Source organism: Pleurodeles waltl, chromosome 8 (assembly GCF_031143425.1).
Source record: "Pleurodeles waltl isolate 20211129_DDA chromosome 8, aPleWal1.hap1.20221129, whole genome shotgun sequence".
Taxonomy (NCBI): Eukaryota; Metazoa; Chordata; class Amphibia; order Caudata; family Salamandridae; genus Pleurodeles; species Pleurodeles waltl.
Genome location: NC_090447.1, coordinates 680,491,189 through 680,508,908, shown reverse-complemented (window position 1 = coordinate 680,508,908; position 17,720 = coordinate 680,491,189). Strand labels below are relative to the sequence as shown.

At 47.3% G+C, this 17,720-nt stretch overlaps 1 protein-coding gene across 1 annotated transcript in view; it reads right to left on the bottom strand.

The window, feature by feature from the left end:
* Positions 1-15,902: 15,902 nt before the first annotated feature.
* Positions 15,903-17,720, bottom strand: part of RPL24 (ribosomal protein L24) — a 192,409-nt gene continuing 190,591 nt past the window's right edge. The window contains exon 6 of the mRNA XM_069204798.1: positions 15,903-16,099. Within this exon, the coding sequence (XP_069060899.1) occupies positions 16,019-16,099 (81 nt within the window). The 3' untranslated portion in view covers positions 15,903-16,018. The remainder of the gene's footprint in view (positions 16,100-17,720) is intronic.

Sequence of the window (17,720 nt, the reverse complement as noted above, 5' to 3'; positions counted from 1 at the left end):
CACTAAATGAAAATGTCACTTACCCAGTGTACATCTGTTTGTGGCATCAGTCGCAGTAGATTCGCATGTTTTGCAATAGCTCGCCATCTGGTGTTGGGCCGGAGTGTTACAAGTTGTTTTTCTTCGAAGAAGTCTTTCTAGTCACGGGACCGAGTGACTCCTCCTTTTGTCTCCATTGCGCATGGGCGTCAACTCCATCTTCGATTGTTTTTCCCCGCAGAGGGTGAGGTAGGAGTTGAATTGTAGTAATAGTGCCCATGCAATGGAGTGACTAAGTATGCACCTATTTAAGGTTGAGATGATACATATATAAATAGTTGAAGGTAACTTCCAAACTGCTACAGGCTCCCGGGGAGGCGGGTGGGCACATGCGAATCTACTGCGACTGATGCCACGAACAGATGTACACTGGGTAAGTGACATTTTCAGTTCGATGGCATCGGTCGCTGTAGATACGCATGTTTTGCATAGACTAGTAAGCAGTTATCTCCCCAAAAGCGGTGGATCAGCCTGTAGGAGTGGAAGTAGTCTGAAATAATGTTCTTAATACGGCTTGACCTACTGTGGCTTGTTGTGCGGATAACACGTCTACACAGTAGTGCTTGGTGAATGTGTGAGGCGTAGACCATGTGGCTGCCTTACATATTTCTTGCATTGGGATGTTTCCTAGAAAGGCCATGGTAGCACCTTTCTTTCTGGTTGAGTGTGCCCTTGGTGTAATGGGCAGCTGTCGTTTAGCTTTAAGGTAGCAGATTTGGATGCATTTAACTATCCATCTGGCTATACCTTGTTTTGATATTGGGTTTCCTGCATGAGGTTTTTGAAATGCAATAAATAGTTGTTTAGTCTTTTTGATGTTTTTTGTTCTCTCAATGTAATACATCAATGCTCTTTTGACATCTAATGTATGTAGTGCCCTTTCAGCTACGGTATCTGGCTGTGGAAAGAACACTAGAAGTTCCACTGTTTGATTTAGATGGAACGGTGAAATAACCTTTGGCAAAAATGTAGGATTGGTCCTTAGGAAGACCTTATTCTTGTGTAGTTGTATAAAAGGTTCCTGTATTGTAAACGCCTGAATCTCGCTTACTCTTCTTAGGGAAGTAATGGCGATGAGAAATGCCACCTTCCAGGTTAGGAACTGTATTTCGCAGGAGTGCATGGGTTCAAAAGGTGGACCCATAAGTCTAGTTAGGACAACATTTAGGTTCCATGAAGGAACAGGTGGTGTTCTTGGTGGTATAATTCGCCTAAGGCCCTCCATGAATGCTTTAATGACTGGTATCTTATATAGGGAAGTTGAATAGGTAGTCTGCAGGTATGCAGATATTGCTGCAAGGTGTATTTTAATGGAAGAGAAAGCCAGGTTAGATTTTTGTAAGTGAAGCAAGTAACCCACTACATGTTCTGGAGTGGTGTGTAATGGTTGCATTTGATTAATATGGCAGTAGCAAACAAACCTCTTCCATTTACTTGCATAGCAGTGCCTGGTGGATGGCCTTCTGGCTTGTTTTATGACATCCATACATTCTTGGGTAAGTTGTAAGTGCCCGAATTCTAGGATTTCAGGAGCCAGATTGCTAGATTCAGCGATGCTGGATCTGGGTGTCTGATCTTTTGGTTGTGCTGTGTCAACAGATCTGGCCTGTTGGGCAATTTGATGCAGGGTACTACTGATAGGTCTAGCAGCGTTGTGTACCAGGGTTGCCTTGCCCAAGTTGGTGCTATTAATATGAGTTTGAGTTTGTTTTGACTGAGTTTGTTTACCAGGTAAGGAAGGAGAGGGAGAGGAGGAAAAGCGTAAGCAAATATCCCTGACCAGTTCATCCATAGGGCATTGCCTTGGGACTGTTTGTGTGGGTATCTGGATGCGAAGTTTTGGCATTTTGCGTTCTCCTTTGTCGCAAACAAGTCTATCTGAGGTGTTCCCCAGAGTTTGAAATAAGTGTTCAGAATTTGGGGGTGAATTTCCCATTCGTGGACCTGTTGGTGATCTCGAGAGAGATGGTCTGCGAGTTGATTTTGGATCCCTGGTATAAATTGTTGTAGGAGGCTGGACTGGCTTGTAGTGAGTACCAAGGGGTACTTGCACCTTGCACCAGGCCCAGTTATCCCTTATTAGTGTATAGGGTGTCTAGCAGCTTAGGCTGATAGATAATGGTAGCTTAGCAGAGCAGCTTAGGCTGAACTAGGAGACGTGTGAAGCTACTACAGTACCACCTAGTGTCATATGCACAATATCATAAGAAAACACAATACACAGTTATACTAAAAATAAAGGTACTTTATTTTTATGACAATATGCCAAAGTATCTTAGAGTGTACCCTCAGTGAGAGGATAGGAAATATACACAAGATATATATACACAATAGCAAAAATATGCAGTATAGTCTTAGAAAACAGTGCAAACAATGTATAGTTACAATAGGATGCAATGGGGAAACATAGGGATAGGGGCAACACAAACCATATACTCCAAAAGTGGAATGCGAACCACGAATGGACCCCAAACCTATGTGACCTTGTAGAGGGTCGCTGGGACTATTAGAAAATAGTGAGTTAGAAAACTAACCCTCCCCAAGACCCTGAAAAGTGAGTGAAAGTGCACTAAAGTTCCCCTAAGGACAAAAGAGTCGTGTTAGAGGAATAATGCAGGAAAGACACAAACCAGCAATGCAACAACTGTGGATTTCCAATCTAGGGTACCTGTGGAACAAGGGGACCAAGTCCAAAAGTCACAAGCAAGTCGGAGATGGGCAGATGCCCAGGAAATGCCAGCTGCGGGTGCAAAAAAGCTTCGACTGGACAGAAGAAGCTGAGGTTTCTGCAGGAACGAAAAGGGCTAGAGACTTCCCCTTTGGTGGACGGATCCCTCTGGCCTTGGAGAGTCGTGCAGAAGTGTTTTCCCGCCGAAAGGACGCCAACAAGCCTTTCTAGACGCAAATCGTGCGTTTGGCGTTTTTGGACGCTGCTGGGGCCCAGGAGGGACCAGGAGGTCACAAATTGGACCTGCAGAGAGAGGGGACGTCGAGCAAGACAAAGAGCCCTCACTGAAGCAGGTAGCACCCGGAGAAGTGCCAGAAACAGACACTACGAGGATGCGTGAAACGGTGCTCGACGAAGTTGCACAAAGGAGTCCCACGTCGCCGGAGACCAACTTAGAAAGTCGTGCAATGCAGGTTAGAGTGCCGTGGACCCAGGCTTGGCTGTGCACGAAGGATTTCCGCCGGAAGTGCACAGGGGCCGGAGTAGCTGCAAAGTCGCGGTTCCCAGCAATGCAGCCCAGCGAGGTGAGGCAAGGACTTACCTCCACCAAACTTGGGCTGAAGAGTCACTGGACTGTGGGGGTCACTTGGACAGCGTCGCTGGATTCGAGGGACCTCGCTCGTCGTGCTGAGAGGAGACCCAAGGGACCGGTGATGCAGCTTTTTGGTGCCTGCGGTTGCAGGGGGAAGATTCCGTCGACCCACGGGAGATTTCTTCAGAGCTTCTGGTGCAGAGAGGAGGCAGGCTACCCCCACAGCATGCACAAGCAGGAAAACAGTCGAGAAGGCGGCAGGATCAGCGTTACAGAGTTGCAGTAGTCGTCTTTGCTACTATGTTGCAGGTTTGCAGGCTTCCAGCGCGGTCAGCGGTCGTTTCCTTATCAGAAGGTGAAGGGAGAGATGCAGAGGAACTCGGCTGAGCTCATGCATTCGTTATCTAAAGTTTCCCCAGAGACAGAGACCCTAAATAGCCAGAAAAGAGGGTTTGGCTACCTAGGAGAGAGGAAAGGCTACTAACACCTGAAGGAGCCTATCAGCAGGAGTCTCTGACGTCACCTGGTGGCACTGGCCACTCAGAGCAGTCCAGTGTGCCAGCAGCACCTCTGTTTCCAAGATGGCAGAGGTCTGGAGCACACTGGAGGAGCTCTGGACACCTCCCAGGGGAGGTGCAGGTCAGGGGAGTGGTCACTCCCCTTTCCTTTGTCCAGTTTCGCGCCAGAGCAGGGGCTAAGGGGTCCCTGAACCAGTGTAGACTGGCTTATGCAGAATTGGGCACATCTGTGCCCAACAAAGCATTTCCAGAGGCTGGGGGAGGCTACTCCTCCCCTGCCTTCACACCATTTTCCAAAGGGAGAGGGTGTCACACCCTCTCTCAGAGGAAGTTCTTTGTTCTGCCATCCTGGGCCAGGCCTGGCTGGACCCCAGGAGGGCAGCTGCCTGTCTGAGGGGTTGGCAGCAGCAGCAGCTGCAGTGAAACCCCAGGAAGGGCAGTCTGGCAGTACCAGGGTCTGTGCTACAGACCACTGGGATCATGGAATTGTACCAACAATGCCAGGATGGCATAGAGGGGGCAATTCCATGAACAGACATGTTACATGGCCATATTCGGAGTTACCATGGTGAAGCTACATATAGGTAGTGACCTATATGTAGTGCACGCGTGTAATGGTGTCCCCGCACTCACAAAGTTCAGTGAATTGGCTCTGAACAATGTGGGGGCACCTTGGCTAGTGCCAGGGTGCCCTCACACTAAGTAACTTTGCACCTAACCTTTACCAGGTAAAGGTTAGACATATAGGTGACTTATAAGTTACTTAAGTGCAGTGTAAAATGGCTGTGAAATAACGTGGACGTTATTTCACTCAGGCTGCAGTGGCAGGCCTGTGTAAGAATTGTCAGAGCTCCCTATGGGTGGCAAAAGAAATGCTGCAGCCCATAGGGATCTCCTGGAACCCCAATACCCTGGGTACCTCAGTACCATATACTAGGGAATTATAAGGGTGTTCCAGTAAGCCAATGTAAATTGGTAAAAATGGTCACTAGCCTGTCAGTGACAATTTGGAAAGAAATGAGAGAGCATAACCACTGAGGTTCTGGTTAGCAGAGCCTCAGTGAGACAGTTAGTCACTACACAGGTAACACATTCAGGCACACTTATGAGCACTGGGGCCCTGGGTTACCAGGGTCCCAGTGACATACAACTAAAACAACATATATACAGTGAAAAATGGGGGTAACATGCCAGGCAAGATGGTACTTTCCTACACAACCCCCCCCCAAACGAAGGACAATAAGACTAGCCATTACCTGATGAGTCTTCATTGTCTAAGTGGAAATATCTGGAGAGTCCATCTGCATTGGAGTGGCTACTCCCAGGTCTATGTTCCACTGTATAGTCCATTCCCTGTAGGGATATGGACCACCTCAACAATTTAGGATTTTCACCTTTCATTTGTTTTAGCCAAAGTAGAGGTTTGTGGTCTGTCTGAACAATGAAGTGAGTGCCAAACAGGTATGGCCTCAACTTCTTCAGAGCCCAGACCACAGCAAAGGCCTCCCTCTCAATGGCAGACCAACGCTTTTCTCTAGGGGTCAACCTCCTACTAATAAAAGCAACAGGTTGATCCTGGCCCTCAGAATTAAGTTGTGATAGGACTGCCCCTACTCCTAATTCAGATGCATCAGTTTGGACATAGAATTTTTTTAGAGTAACAAGGGCTTTTCAGGACAGGTGCAGAGCACATGGCCTGCTTCAGCTCCTCAAAAGCTTTCTGACAGCTTGCTGTCCATAATACCTTTTTAGGCATTTTCTTGGATGTGAGGTCATTAAGAGGGGCTGCAATGGAGCCATAGTTCTTAATGAACCTCCTGTAATACCCAGTGAGGCCTAGGAAGGCTCTCACCTGAGTGAGTGGTAGTGGGAACCCAATCAATAATTGTTTGGATTTTCCCCTGAAGTGGTGCAATCTGTTCCCCACCAACAAGGTGTCCCAGATAAACCACCTTACCCTGCCCTATCTGGCACTTTGAAGCCTTGATAGTGAGGCCTGCCTTTTGCAGAGCCTCCAAAACCTTCCATAGGTGGACCAGGTGATCATCCCAGCTGGAGCTAAAGACAGCTATATCGTCCAAATATGCTGCACTGAAAGCTTCCAGCCCTTGCAGGACTGTGTTCACCAACCTCTGAAAAGTGGCAGGTGCCTTTTTCAAACCAAAAGGCATTACAGTAAACTGGTAATGTCCTCCAATGGTAGAAAATGCAGTCTTCGGTTTAGCATCTTCTGACAATTTGATCTGCCAATACCCTGCAGTCAAATCAAAAGTGCTTAGATACTTGGCAGATGCCAGTGTATCTATAAGCTCATCTGCCCTGTGTATAGGGTGAGCATCAGTTTTGGTTACCAAGTTGAGACCTCTATAGTCTACACAAAACCTCATTTCCTTCTTTCCATCTTTAGAATTGGGTTTTGGTACCAGTACCACAGGAGAAGCCCATGGACTGTCAGAGTGCTCAACCACTCCTAGTTCCAACATTTTCTGAACTTCTTGCTTTATGCAGTCCCTGACATGGTCAGGCTGCCTATAGATCTTACTTTTGACAGGTAAACTGTCTCCAGTATCTATAGTGTGCTCACACCAAGAAGTGGTGCCTGGCACAGTAGAGAAGAGTTCTGAAAATTGTCCTAGGAGATTTATGCAATTATCTTTCTGCTCAGCAGTAAGACAATCAGCCAAAACTACACCTTCCACAAGAGCATCTTGTTCTGTGGAAGAGAAGAGATCAGGTAGAGGATCACTGTCTTCTTCCTGTCCCTCATCTGTTGCCATGAGCAGGGTGAGATCAGCCCTGTCATAGTAGGGTTTCAGGCGGTTGACATGGAGCACCCTAAGGGGACTCCTGGCAGTGCCTAAGTCAACCAAGTAGGTGACTTCACCCTTCTTTTCAACAATTGTGTGGGGTCCACTCCATTTATCTTGGAGTGCTCTTGGGGCCACAGGCTCCAAGACCCACACTTTCTGCCCTGGTTGGTACTGAACCAAAACAGCCTTCTGATCATGCCATTGCTTCTGGAGCTCTTGGCTGGCCTGAAGGTTTTTACTGGCCTTTTTCATGTACTCAGCCATCCTTGATCTGAGGCCAAGTACATAATCCACAATATCCTACTTAGGAGCTTTTAAAGGTTGTTCCCAACCCTCCTTTACAAGTGTGAGTGGACCCCTAACAGGGTGTCCAAAAAGAAGTTCAAAGGGGCTGAAGCCCACTCCTTTCTGGGGTACCTCCCTGTAGGCAAAAAGGAGGCATGGTAGAAGGATATCCCATCTCCTGCGGAGTTTTTCAGGGAGTCCCATAATCATGCCTTTGAGAGTTTTATTAAATCTCTCCACCAGTCCATTTGTTTGTGGATGATAGGGTGTTGTGAACTTGTAAGTTACACCACACTCCTTCCACATGGCCTTTAAGTATGCAGACATGAAATTGCTTCCTCTGTCTGATACTACTTCCTTTGGGAAGCCCACCCTGGAAAATATTCCCAGGAGGGCCTTTGCCACTGCAGGAGCTGTAGTGGTCCTTAAAGGAATAGCTTCAGGATATCTTGTGGCATGGTCCACTACCACCAAGATAAACCTATTGCCTGAAGCAGTAGGAGGGTCAAGGGGGCCAACTATGTCAACCCCTACCCTTTCAAAGGGAACCCCAACCACAGGCAGTGCGATAAGGGGTGCCTTTGGGGTGCCACCTGTCTTGCCACTGGCTTGACAGGTTTCACAGGACTTGCAAAATTCTTTTGTGTCACAGACATCCTAGGCCAATGAAACAGGGGGAACAAGCCTGTCCCAAGTTTATTTGTCCTAGATGCCCAGCTAAGGGAATGTCATGTGCCAGTGTTAGGAGGAACTTTCTGTACTTTCGCCGGAGACCAACTTAGAAAGCCGTGCAATGCAGGTTAGAGTGCCGTGGACCCAGGCTTGGCTGTGCACGAAGGATTTCCGCCGGAAGTGCACAGGGGCCGGAGTAGCTGCAAAGTCGCGGTTCCCAGCAATGCAGCCCAGCGAGGCGAGGCAAGGACTTACCTCCACCAAACTTGGGCTGAAGAGTCACTGGACTGTGGGGGTCACTTGGACAGCGTCGCTGGATTCGAGGGACCTCACTCGTCGTGCTGAGAGGAGACCCCAAGGGACCGGTGATGCAGCTTTTTGGTGCCTGCGGTTGCAGGGGGAAGATTCCGTCGACCCACGGGAGATTTCTTCGGAGCTTCTGGTGCAGAGAGGAGGCAGGCTACCCCCACAGCATGCACAAGCAGGAAAACAGTCGAGAAGGCGGCAGGATCAGCGTTACAGAGTTGCAGTAGTCGTCTTTGCTACTATGTTGCAGGTTTGCAGGCTTCCAGCGCGGTCAGCGGTCGTTTCCTTATCAGAAGGTGAAGAGAGAGATGCAGAGGAACTCGGCTGAGCTCATGCATTCGTTATCTAAAGTTTCCCCAGAGACAGAGACCCTAAATAGCCAGAAAAGAGGGTTTGGCTACCTAGGAGAGAGGAAAGGCTACTAACACCTGAAGGAGCCTATCAGCAGGAGTCTGACGTGACCTGGTGGCACTGGCCACTCAGAGCAGTCCAGTGTGCCAGCAGCACCTCTGTTTCCAAGATGGCAGAGGTCTGGAGCACACTGGAGGAGCTCTGGACACCTCCCAGGGGAGGTGCAGGTCAGGGGAGTGGTCACTCCCCTTTCCTTTGTCCAGTTTCGCGCCAGAGCAGGGGCTAAGGGGTCCCTGAACCGGTGTAGACTGGCTTATGCAGAATTGGGCACATCTGTGCCCAACAAAGCATTTCCAGAGGCTGGGGGAGGCTACTCCTCCCCTGCCTTCACACCATTTTCCAAAGGGAGAGGGTGTCACACCCTCTCTCAGAGGAAGTTCTTTGTTCTGCCATCCTGGGCCAGGCCTGGCTGGACCCCAGGAGGGCAGCTGCCTGTTTGAGGGGTTGGCAGCAGCAGCAGCTGCAGTGAAACCCCAGGAAGAGCAGTCTGGCAGTACCAGGGTCTGTGCTACAGACCACTGGGATCATGGAATTGTACCAACAATGCCAGGATGGCATAGAGGGGGCAATTCCATGATCATAGACATGTTACATGGCCATATTCGGAGTTACCATGGTGAAGCTACATATAGCTAGTGACCTATATGTAGTGCACACGTGTAATGGTGTCCCCGCACTCACAAAGTTCAGTGAATTGGCTCTGAACAATGTGGGGGCACCTTGGCTAGTGCCAGGGTGCCCTCACACTAAGTAACTTTGCACCTAACCTTTACCAGGTAAAGGTTAGACATATAGATGACTTATAAGTTACTTAAGTGCAGTGTAAAATGGCTGTGAAATAACGTGGACGTTATTTCACCCAGGCTGCAGTGGCAGGCCTGTGTAAGAATTGTCAGAGCTCCCTATGGGTGGCAAAAGAAATGCTGCAGCCCATAGGGATCTCCTGGAACCCCAATACCCTGGGTACCTCAGTACCATATACTAGGGAATTATAAGGGTGTTCCAGTAAGCCAATGTAAATTGGTAAAAATGGTCACTAGCCCGTCAGTGACAATTTGGAAAGAAATGAGAGCATAACCACTGAGGTTCTGATTAGCAGAGCCTCAGTGAGACAGTTAGTCACTACACAGGTAACACATTCAGGCACACTTATGAGCACTGGGGCCCTGGGTTACCAGGGTCCCAGTGACATACAACTAAAACAACATATATACAGTGAAAAATGGGAGTAACATGCCAGGCAAGATGGTACTTTCCTACAATTGTGCTATTAGGCGAATTTGGTTGTGAATTGCCCAACGCCAAATCTTTTGTGCTAGCAGGCTTAACTGCGTGGAGTGCGTCCCCCCTTGCTTGTTTAGATAATACATTGTTGTCATGTTGTCTGTTTTGACGAGAATGTATTTGTGAACTATTATTGGTTGGAAAGCTTTTAGTGCTTGAAAAACTGCTAGAAGTTCTAGGTGATTTATATGCAGTTTTGTTTGATGTACGTTCCATTGTCCTTGTATGCTGTGTTGATCGAGGTGTGCTCCCCACCCTGTCATGGAAGCATCTGTTATTACGTATTGTGGCACTGGGTCTTGGAAAGGCCGCCCTTTGTTTAAATTTATGTTGTTCCACCACAGAAGCGAGAGGTAAGTTTGGCGGTCTATTAACACCAGATCTAGAAGGTGACCCTGTGCTTGTGACCATTGTGATGCTAGGCACTGTTGTAAGGGCCTCATGTGCAGTCTTGCGTTTGGGACAATGGCTATGCATGAAGACATCATGCCTAGGAGTTGTAGTACCATCTTTGCTTGTATCCTTTGGGTTGGATACATGCGTTGTATGATGGTGTTGAAATTTTGAATTCTTTGGGGACTTGGAGTGGCTACTCCTTTTGATGTGTCTATTATGGCTCCCAGGTATTGTTGTACCTTGCGCTGCAGAATTTTGGATTTTGTGAAGTTGACGGTGAACCCTAGTTTGAAGAGGGTTTGTATGATATGATTTGTGTGATATGAGCACTCTATTAACGAATGGGCCTTGATTAGCCAGTCGTCTAGATATGGGAACACATGTATTTGCTGCCTTCTTATGTGTGCAGCGACTACCGCTAGACATTTGGTAAAGACTCTTGGTGCGGTTGTTAATCCGAAAGGCAGTACCTTGAATTGGTAATGTATTCCCTTGAATACAAACCTTAGGTATTTCCTGTGCGATGGGTGTATTGGTATATGGAAATAAGCATCCTTAAGGTCTAAAGTTGCCATGTAGTCGTGTAGTTTTAGCAATGGCAATACTTCTTGTAGTGTGACCATGTGAAAGTGGTCTGATTTGATGAAAGTGTTCACTACTCTGAGGTCTAGGATTGGTCTCAGCGTTTTGTCCTTCTTTGGTATCAGAAAGTACAGTGAGTAAACTCCTGTGTTTATTTGTGTGTTAGGCATTAATTTGATTGCATTCTTTTGCAATAGTGCCTGCACTTCTATCTCCAGGAGATTGGAATGGTGTGTTGTCAAATTTTGTGCTTTTGGTGGTATGTTTGGAGGGAATTGTAGAAATTCTATGCAATAACCATGTTGGATAATTGCTAGAATCCAAGTGTCTGTAGTGATTTCCTCCCATGCTTTGTAATAATGACTTATTCTTCCCCCCACTGGTGTTGTGTGGAGGGGGTGAGTGACATGTGAGTCACTGTTTAGTAGTAGGGGTTTTGGAGCTCTGAAATCTTCCTCTATTCCTAGGGAATTGCCCTCCTCTATATTGTCCCCGAAAACCTCCTCTATACTGTCCCTGGTAACTGGACGGTGTTGCTTGTGAGGTGCTGGCTTGTGTGCTCTGACCCCGAAACCCCCCTCGAAAGGGTGTTTTACGGAATGTGCTGTAATTGCCTCTGCTCTGCGGGGAATAGAGTGCGCCCATGGCTTTGGCAGTGTCCGTATCTTTTTTGAGTTTCTCAATCGCTGTGTCCACTTCTGGACCGAACAGTTCTTTTTCGTTAAAAGGCATTGTTAAAAGGCACTGTTAAAAGGCATCGTTAAAAGGCACTGCTTGTTGAATCTCTGGTTTAAATCCAGACGTTCGGAGCCATGCATGCCTTCTGATAGTTACAGATGTATTAATTGTCCGTGCAGCTGTATCTGCAGCATCCATGGAGGAGCGGATCTGGTTGTTGGAAATGGTCTGTCCCTCCTCAACCACTTGTTTTGCCCTATTTTGTAAGTCCTTGGGCAGATGTTCAATGAGATGTTGCATCTTGTCCCAGTGGGCTCTGTCATAGCGCGCAAGTAGTGCCTGGGAGTTCGCAATGCGCCACTGGTTTGCAGCTTGTGCTGCGACTCTTACCAGCTGCATCGAACTTGCGGCTTTCTTTATCTGGGGGTGGTGCATCTCCAGATGTGTGGGAGTTGGCCCTTTTCCTAGCTGCTCCTACAACGACAGAGTCTGGTGGCAGCTGTGTAGTGATGAAAACCGGGTCTGTAGGAGGCGCCTTATACTTTTTTTCCACCCTTGGTGTGATAGCCCTACTTTTGACCGGCTCCTTAAAGATTTCTTTTGCGTGCCGGAGCATACCAGGGAGCATAGGCAGGCTTTGGTATGAGCTGTGGGTGGAGGAGAGTGTTGAATAAAAAAATCATCCTCGACCTGTTCTGAGTGGAGGCTTACGTTGTGAAATTGTGCTGCTCTAGCCACCACTTGAGAATACGCGGTGCTGTCCTCTGGTGGAGATGGGTTCGTAGGGTATGCCTCCGGACTGTTATCTGACACTGGGGCGTCGTATAGGTCCCATGCGTCTTGATCTTGGTCACCCTGGCTTATGGTGGTGTGAGCTGGGGAGTGTGATGGAGTTTGTGCTGGTGAGACGTTAATCACGGGCGGAGGAGAGGGTGGTGGGGTAACTCTTTTCACCACTTTTGGTTGTGGTGTCTGTTCAGTTTGGAACTCCAACCTTCTCTTTCTTCTAATGGGGGGAAGGGTGCTTATTTTTCCTGTCCCCTGCTGTATGAAAATACGCTTTTGCGTATGGTCCACATCAGTTGATTGTAGCTCTTCCTCAAACCTATGCTTTTGCATTTGGGAGGTTAGCGAGTGCTCTTCTGTATAAGAGCCTGAAGCTGGGTCGCTTGCAGTTTGTTTCGGGACCGAAACCCTGTCTGCGTGTTTTTTCGGCTCCGAGGTGACTTTTCTTTTTCGGGGCCGAAACCTCTCGGCGTCGATCTTCGGTGCCGCTGTCTCGGCGTCGAGCCGTGTCCACACCGGCATCTCGGTGTCGAGGCTTGTCTCCAGCACTTTCTCGGTCCCGAGAAGGCTGCGTGCCGGTGTCTCGACCGGAGTCGGACGATCTCGGCACTGTTTGGGCCTTTTTCGGTGCCGACGGTCGGTCACCGAATTTATGGGTGGAGCCATGGCCTGATGGCAGTGGCGTCCCCTGGGCCTTGTAAATCTTCCTCTGTGTGGTTTGACGTCTTACTCACGGTTTGTGTATCGTCGAATCCTTCGGAGTCTGAGTCTTGGATCGAGAAGGTACCTTCCTCTTCTTGTTCCTCGAACTCTCGGTGGGCTGTCGGCGCGGACGCCATCTGAAGTCTTCTGGCTCGACGGTCTCTGAGTGTTTTTCGGGACCGGAACACACAACAGGCCTCGCAGGTGTCTTCACTGTGCTCAGGTGACAGGCACAGGTTACAGACCAAGTGTTGGTCTGTATAGGGGTATTTATTGTGCATTTGGGGCAGAAACGGAACGGGGTCCGTTCCATCGGCGTTCTTCAGCACGCGGTCGGGCCGACCAGGCCCCGACGGGGGAATCGAAAAACTACCCCGAAGGGCACCGGAGCTCTTCGATGCGGTGTTGAATCTAACTACGCCGATCCCGAACGCAACAATACCGACGAAAATCTTCCGAAATTAGCTATCTTTCCGTTCCGAAACTCGGAGCGACAGGAACACGTCCGAACCCGATGGCAGAAAAAAAACAATCGAAGATGGAGTCGACGCCCATGCGCAATGGAGACAAAAGGAGGAGTCACTCGGTCCCGTGACTCGAAAGACTTCTTCGAAGAAAAACAACTTGTAACACTCCGGCCCAACACCAGATGGCGAGCTATTGCAAAACATGCGTATCTACAGCGACAGATGCCATCGAACTTAAAGTACCTTTATTTTTAGTAACGGAGTTTTGTATTTATGATATAGCTGCTCTGCTATAGCCACCTCTATCAGCCTAAGCTGCTAGAACACTACTAAGGGATAACTGGACCTGCCACAAGGTGTAAGTACCTTCAGGTACCCACTATAAGCCAGGCCAGCCTCCTATAAGCACTAAGTCTAGGCATGCCTGGTAGCAAGGGTCGAAACACTGTTGCTCAGTGTTGAAGAGGAAATCTTAGATTGGGTCTGTATTTGCACATTATGATACGCTGCTGCCCTTGCATTAACTTTGTTTTATGCAACAGTATCCTCCAGGGGAGAAGGCCTTGCTGGATAAAGGTTTGGGTAATTTGGGATCTGGATGATATGGATCCACACCTTGTGGAACATCACTTAAATAATTTCTATTAAGTGATGCTTGTGGAGTTAACTGTTGGGGGGGAGGATTAAAGATGTAGGCGATTGTGGAGTAGAGTGAAGTACAGGAGAACAAGGTGGGGAGGTTGTTCTGGAATCTTGTCTTTAGAAACTTAAAGGGGGAGGCAGTGTTCAATGTTTCTTGGAACGAGTGTCCTTTTTATTGCACTAAGAAGCCATGATTCTTTGATCCCTTGTGTTAATTCTGCGATGTCTAGTCTCCATCACTTCTAAGATAGGCTCTACAGAAGACCTCTCCTCTGAGGAAACAGTAGAAGCTTTGCCCACTATAGCTTTCAGCTCTGAACTAAATTCCTGAATGCTCTTTTTTAGCCAAAGGTATGGGCTCCAAAGTATATGGCAATACTGGTTTTTAAAGGGCTGAAATGGTAGACTCAAATGTTCAACTCTATCCCAGAAAAGACTGGAATGTGGTTGCCTCTTGTGGGTTTCAAAGGCATTTTGGTCTTTATAAATTTCAGTGCCAAACTGGAGGGTGGGATATCCAAATGTATTTCACATCCTACCATGGCCAGAGTTCAGTGGAGGAAGCCTTTTTGACTGTCTTTGCTTGGTGAGACAGTGTTGGAGTACTCATGTACTGTGTTGCTGGAATGGATTAACTCTTGATGTCCAAATCTTGGTTCAACTCGGAGTCTCGAAACCAAAGGGTTGACTGGTGTCAGACTTAATCCTGTGCATGCTCTTCTCCAAAGATGTCAGGAGCATCTGTCTTCAATGCCATTTCTAATCAATGTGCTTCTTTGGTCCTGGAGGGTCTTTTTGGACCTAAAAGACCTACAGGCCTTACATGTCCCTGTATTCCGGGGATGTTTCATTAGCCCATCATTCTCCAACTACAGTTGTCAAAGTAGGCCCAAGAAGGGCATGGACACCCTTAAGGGTGTTAGACGATATAATTTGGCTAGATTCCTAAAAGTGATAAATACACAATTGAAAACTTAAGACACTGGGAGAAAGATGGAAATTAAAGTACCAAGGTACTGAACAGAGACCCACTGGAGCAAGAGGGAAAACATCCAAACCAGACAGCTGAAAGATAAACAAAGGACTCAATGCCCATGCGCACCATCACCAAGAGGAGTCACTCAACCTCATGACTCATTCTTCGAAGAAAAACTTGGAACACACCGAGCCCAATACTAGATGACAGACTCAAGCAAAGCATGTGTACCTACAGCCAAATGCCATTGAACTGGATGTTTTTGGCAGCAAACCAACTAGTAGTGTTGAGATGAAGTCTGAATTTACCCCCTATACAAAACTTGGCAGGAAAGCTTACAGTTGCTGGTCATAAACTGATGTGGTCAACCACTACATATTTGAAAACCAATGAAGATTAGTAGATCCCTATACAGTTAGAGGCATTGCTTTGTTGCCGAAGAACCTAAAAGATGTCTTTAGTTTCTTGATGTGAGGACATCAACACTGAGCCTTGCCATCAAACCTTTGAATAAGGGACAATGGTTGTATGCCTAAAAACAAAATGTTGATTAAAAAAGGAAGGTTTAGGATTCACAATGTTCTGAAAGTGCAAAGTCAAGTTAGCAGTTTAAGCTGCTCTGCCAACCTGCAGTGGTAGGCTAGCAGACTACCTTCTCCCACTCAGCATGGCACCACAAGGGCTGCAGTCCACTAGGGGCACTATAGTTAGTTCCAAGTCTCAATCATATGGCACCCCAGGGCCTGCAAGTTAGGTCATGTCAACTGCTGCACAGACAAAAAAACAAAAAGCAGCACAAGTCCAAAACCTTGGGGGTGACCATACAAAAAGGCTTTTCTATATATTGTGGCAGGAAGAGAGAAAAGTGTTGCCACATTAACCATTTGGTACTGAGGAAGTGGTCCTAAGGAGAGGAAAGAAAAATGAGGACTTCTACATGGTTAAAATGAGCCAAACCAAGTTCTGAAACATAGGACAGAATGGGATACAGATTATGTAGTGCTACAATACCGGCAAGGACTGGTGAAAATGAGTTCCACATAAAAGGGCATAGAAATGTTTCACTGACAAATGAATACAAATGTAGCTTCTGAAGGAAAAACAAAAAACACTTTATTTTCCACCTAGAAATAATCCAAGCCCAGTTGCTGTGCTGGTTACAGTAACATTATTTAGATCTTTATTTGAATATCAGTGAGCTGGGTTAGCGTTTTCCTCCAACACGTGGTGCTTGAGTCTTCATAGGCTTGGCAAACTTCTGCTTGGGTGCAGATTTTGAAGGAGCCTAAAATAAAACCAAAAACATTTAATGAAAGCATATGCAGAAACTTCAGATCAATTTAATACATTTAAGAAAAACTGGACACCCAATGGCTATAGCATTGGTTTATGATGGCAGAACTGGAATTCGACCGTCCTAATATCCCATTTGTCCAAGTTCTGTTATCTGAGGAATTAGCAACTTAAAGGGATTCAGTAGCCAACCAACAAGAGGGTACAGTAGTCTTTTGAAGAAAGCTCCAACTTTCAGGATAGTGCTTAATGGACCACATTTTGAAATAATTTGCCAATTAATCTCATGATTGTATCAAAAGCTGAATCATACCATTAAGTATTTGATGGTGTAGGAAGCTGGCTGTGTATATACTATCAAAATGAGGTACAGCGTTCAGAGACGAGGTCATTCCACAAGAGGCTTAACAGAGGCTAAAGTAGAATACTAAAGCTCTTTTGTGGTTGTAGGAAGTTGGCTCTGTATGCACTATTTCAAAGTAAGGAATAGTATGCAGAGTCCAAGGGTTCCCCTTCGAGGTAAGATAGTGGCAAAAAGAGATAATACTAATGCTCTATTTTGTGGTGGTGTGGTCAAGCAGTAGGCTTAACAAGGGAGTAGTGTTAAGCATTTGTGGTACACACACACAAGCAAATGAGGAACACAAAGACAATTCCAGGCCAATAGGTTTTTGTATAGAAAAATCTCTTTTCTTAGTTTATTTTAAGAACCACAGGTTCAATATTTACATGTAATACTTCAAATGAAAGGTATTGCAGGTAGCTACTTTAGGAACTTTGAATTAGCAAAATAGCATATACAGTTTTCACATAAATCAGATATTTTAAAACTACACAATGCAATTTTCAACAGTTCCTGGGGGAAGTAAGAGTTTGTTTTTGCAGGTAAGTAAACCACCTACAGGGTTCAAGTTTGGGTCCAAGGTAGCCCCCCCGTTGGGGGTTCAGAGCAACCCTAAAGTTACCACACTAGCAGCTCAGGGTCGATCAGGTGCAGAGGTCAAAGTGGTGCCCAAAACGCATAGGCTTCAATGAAGGGGGTGCCCCGGTTCCAGTCTGCCAGCAGGTAAGTAACCGCGTCTTCGGAGGGCAGACCAGGGGGTTCTGTAGGGCAACAGGGAGGGGGAGGGGTGGAGAACACCAGTCCACACAGAAAAAACACCCTCAGCAGCACGGGGCGGCCGGGTGCAGTGTGGATCCTTTAGGTCCTGGGGGCTGCGGGGTGCAGAATCTTTACCAGGCATCAGGATCTGAGAGCAGGCAGTCACGGTCAGGGGGAGCCTCAGGATTCCCTCTGCAAGCGTCGTTGTGGGGGTCAACTCTGGCTACTCACGGTCTCGCAGTCGCCGGGGAGTCATCCCTGAAGTGTTTGTTCTCCACAAGTCGAGCCGGTGGCGTCTGGTGCAGAGTGCCAAGTCTCACGCTTCCAGCGGGAAACACTAGTTGTTTCAAAGTTGCTCCTTTGTTACAAAATTGCAGTCTTTGGTGAACAGAGCTGCTGTCCTCTGGAGTTTCTTGGTCCTTCTAGATGCAGGGCAGTCCTGAGGCTTCAGAGGTCGCTGGTCCCTGGAGAGTGCGTCGCTGGAGCAGTGTCTTTAGAAGTGGGGAGAGAG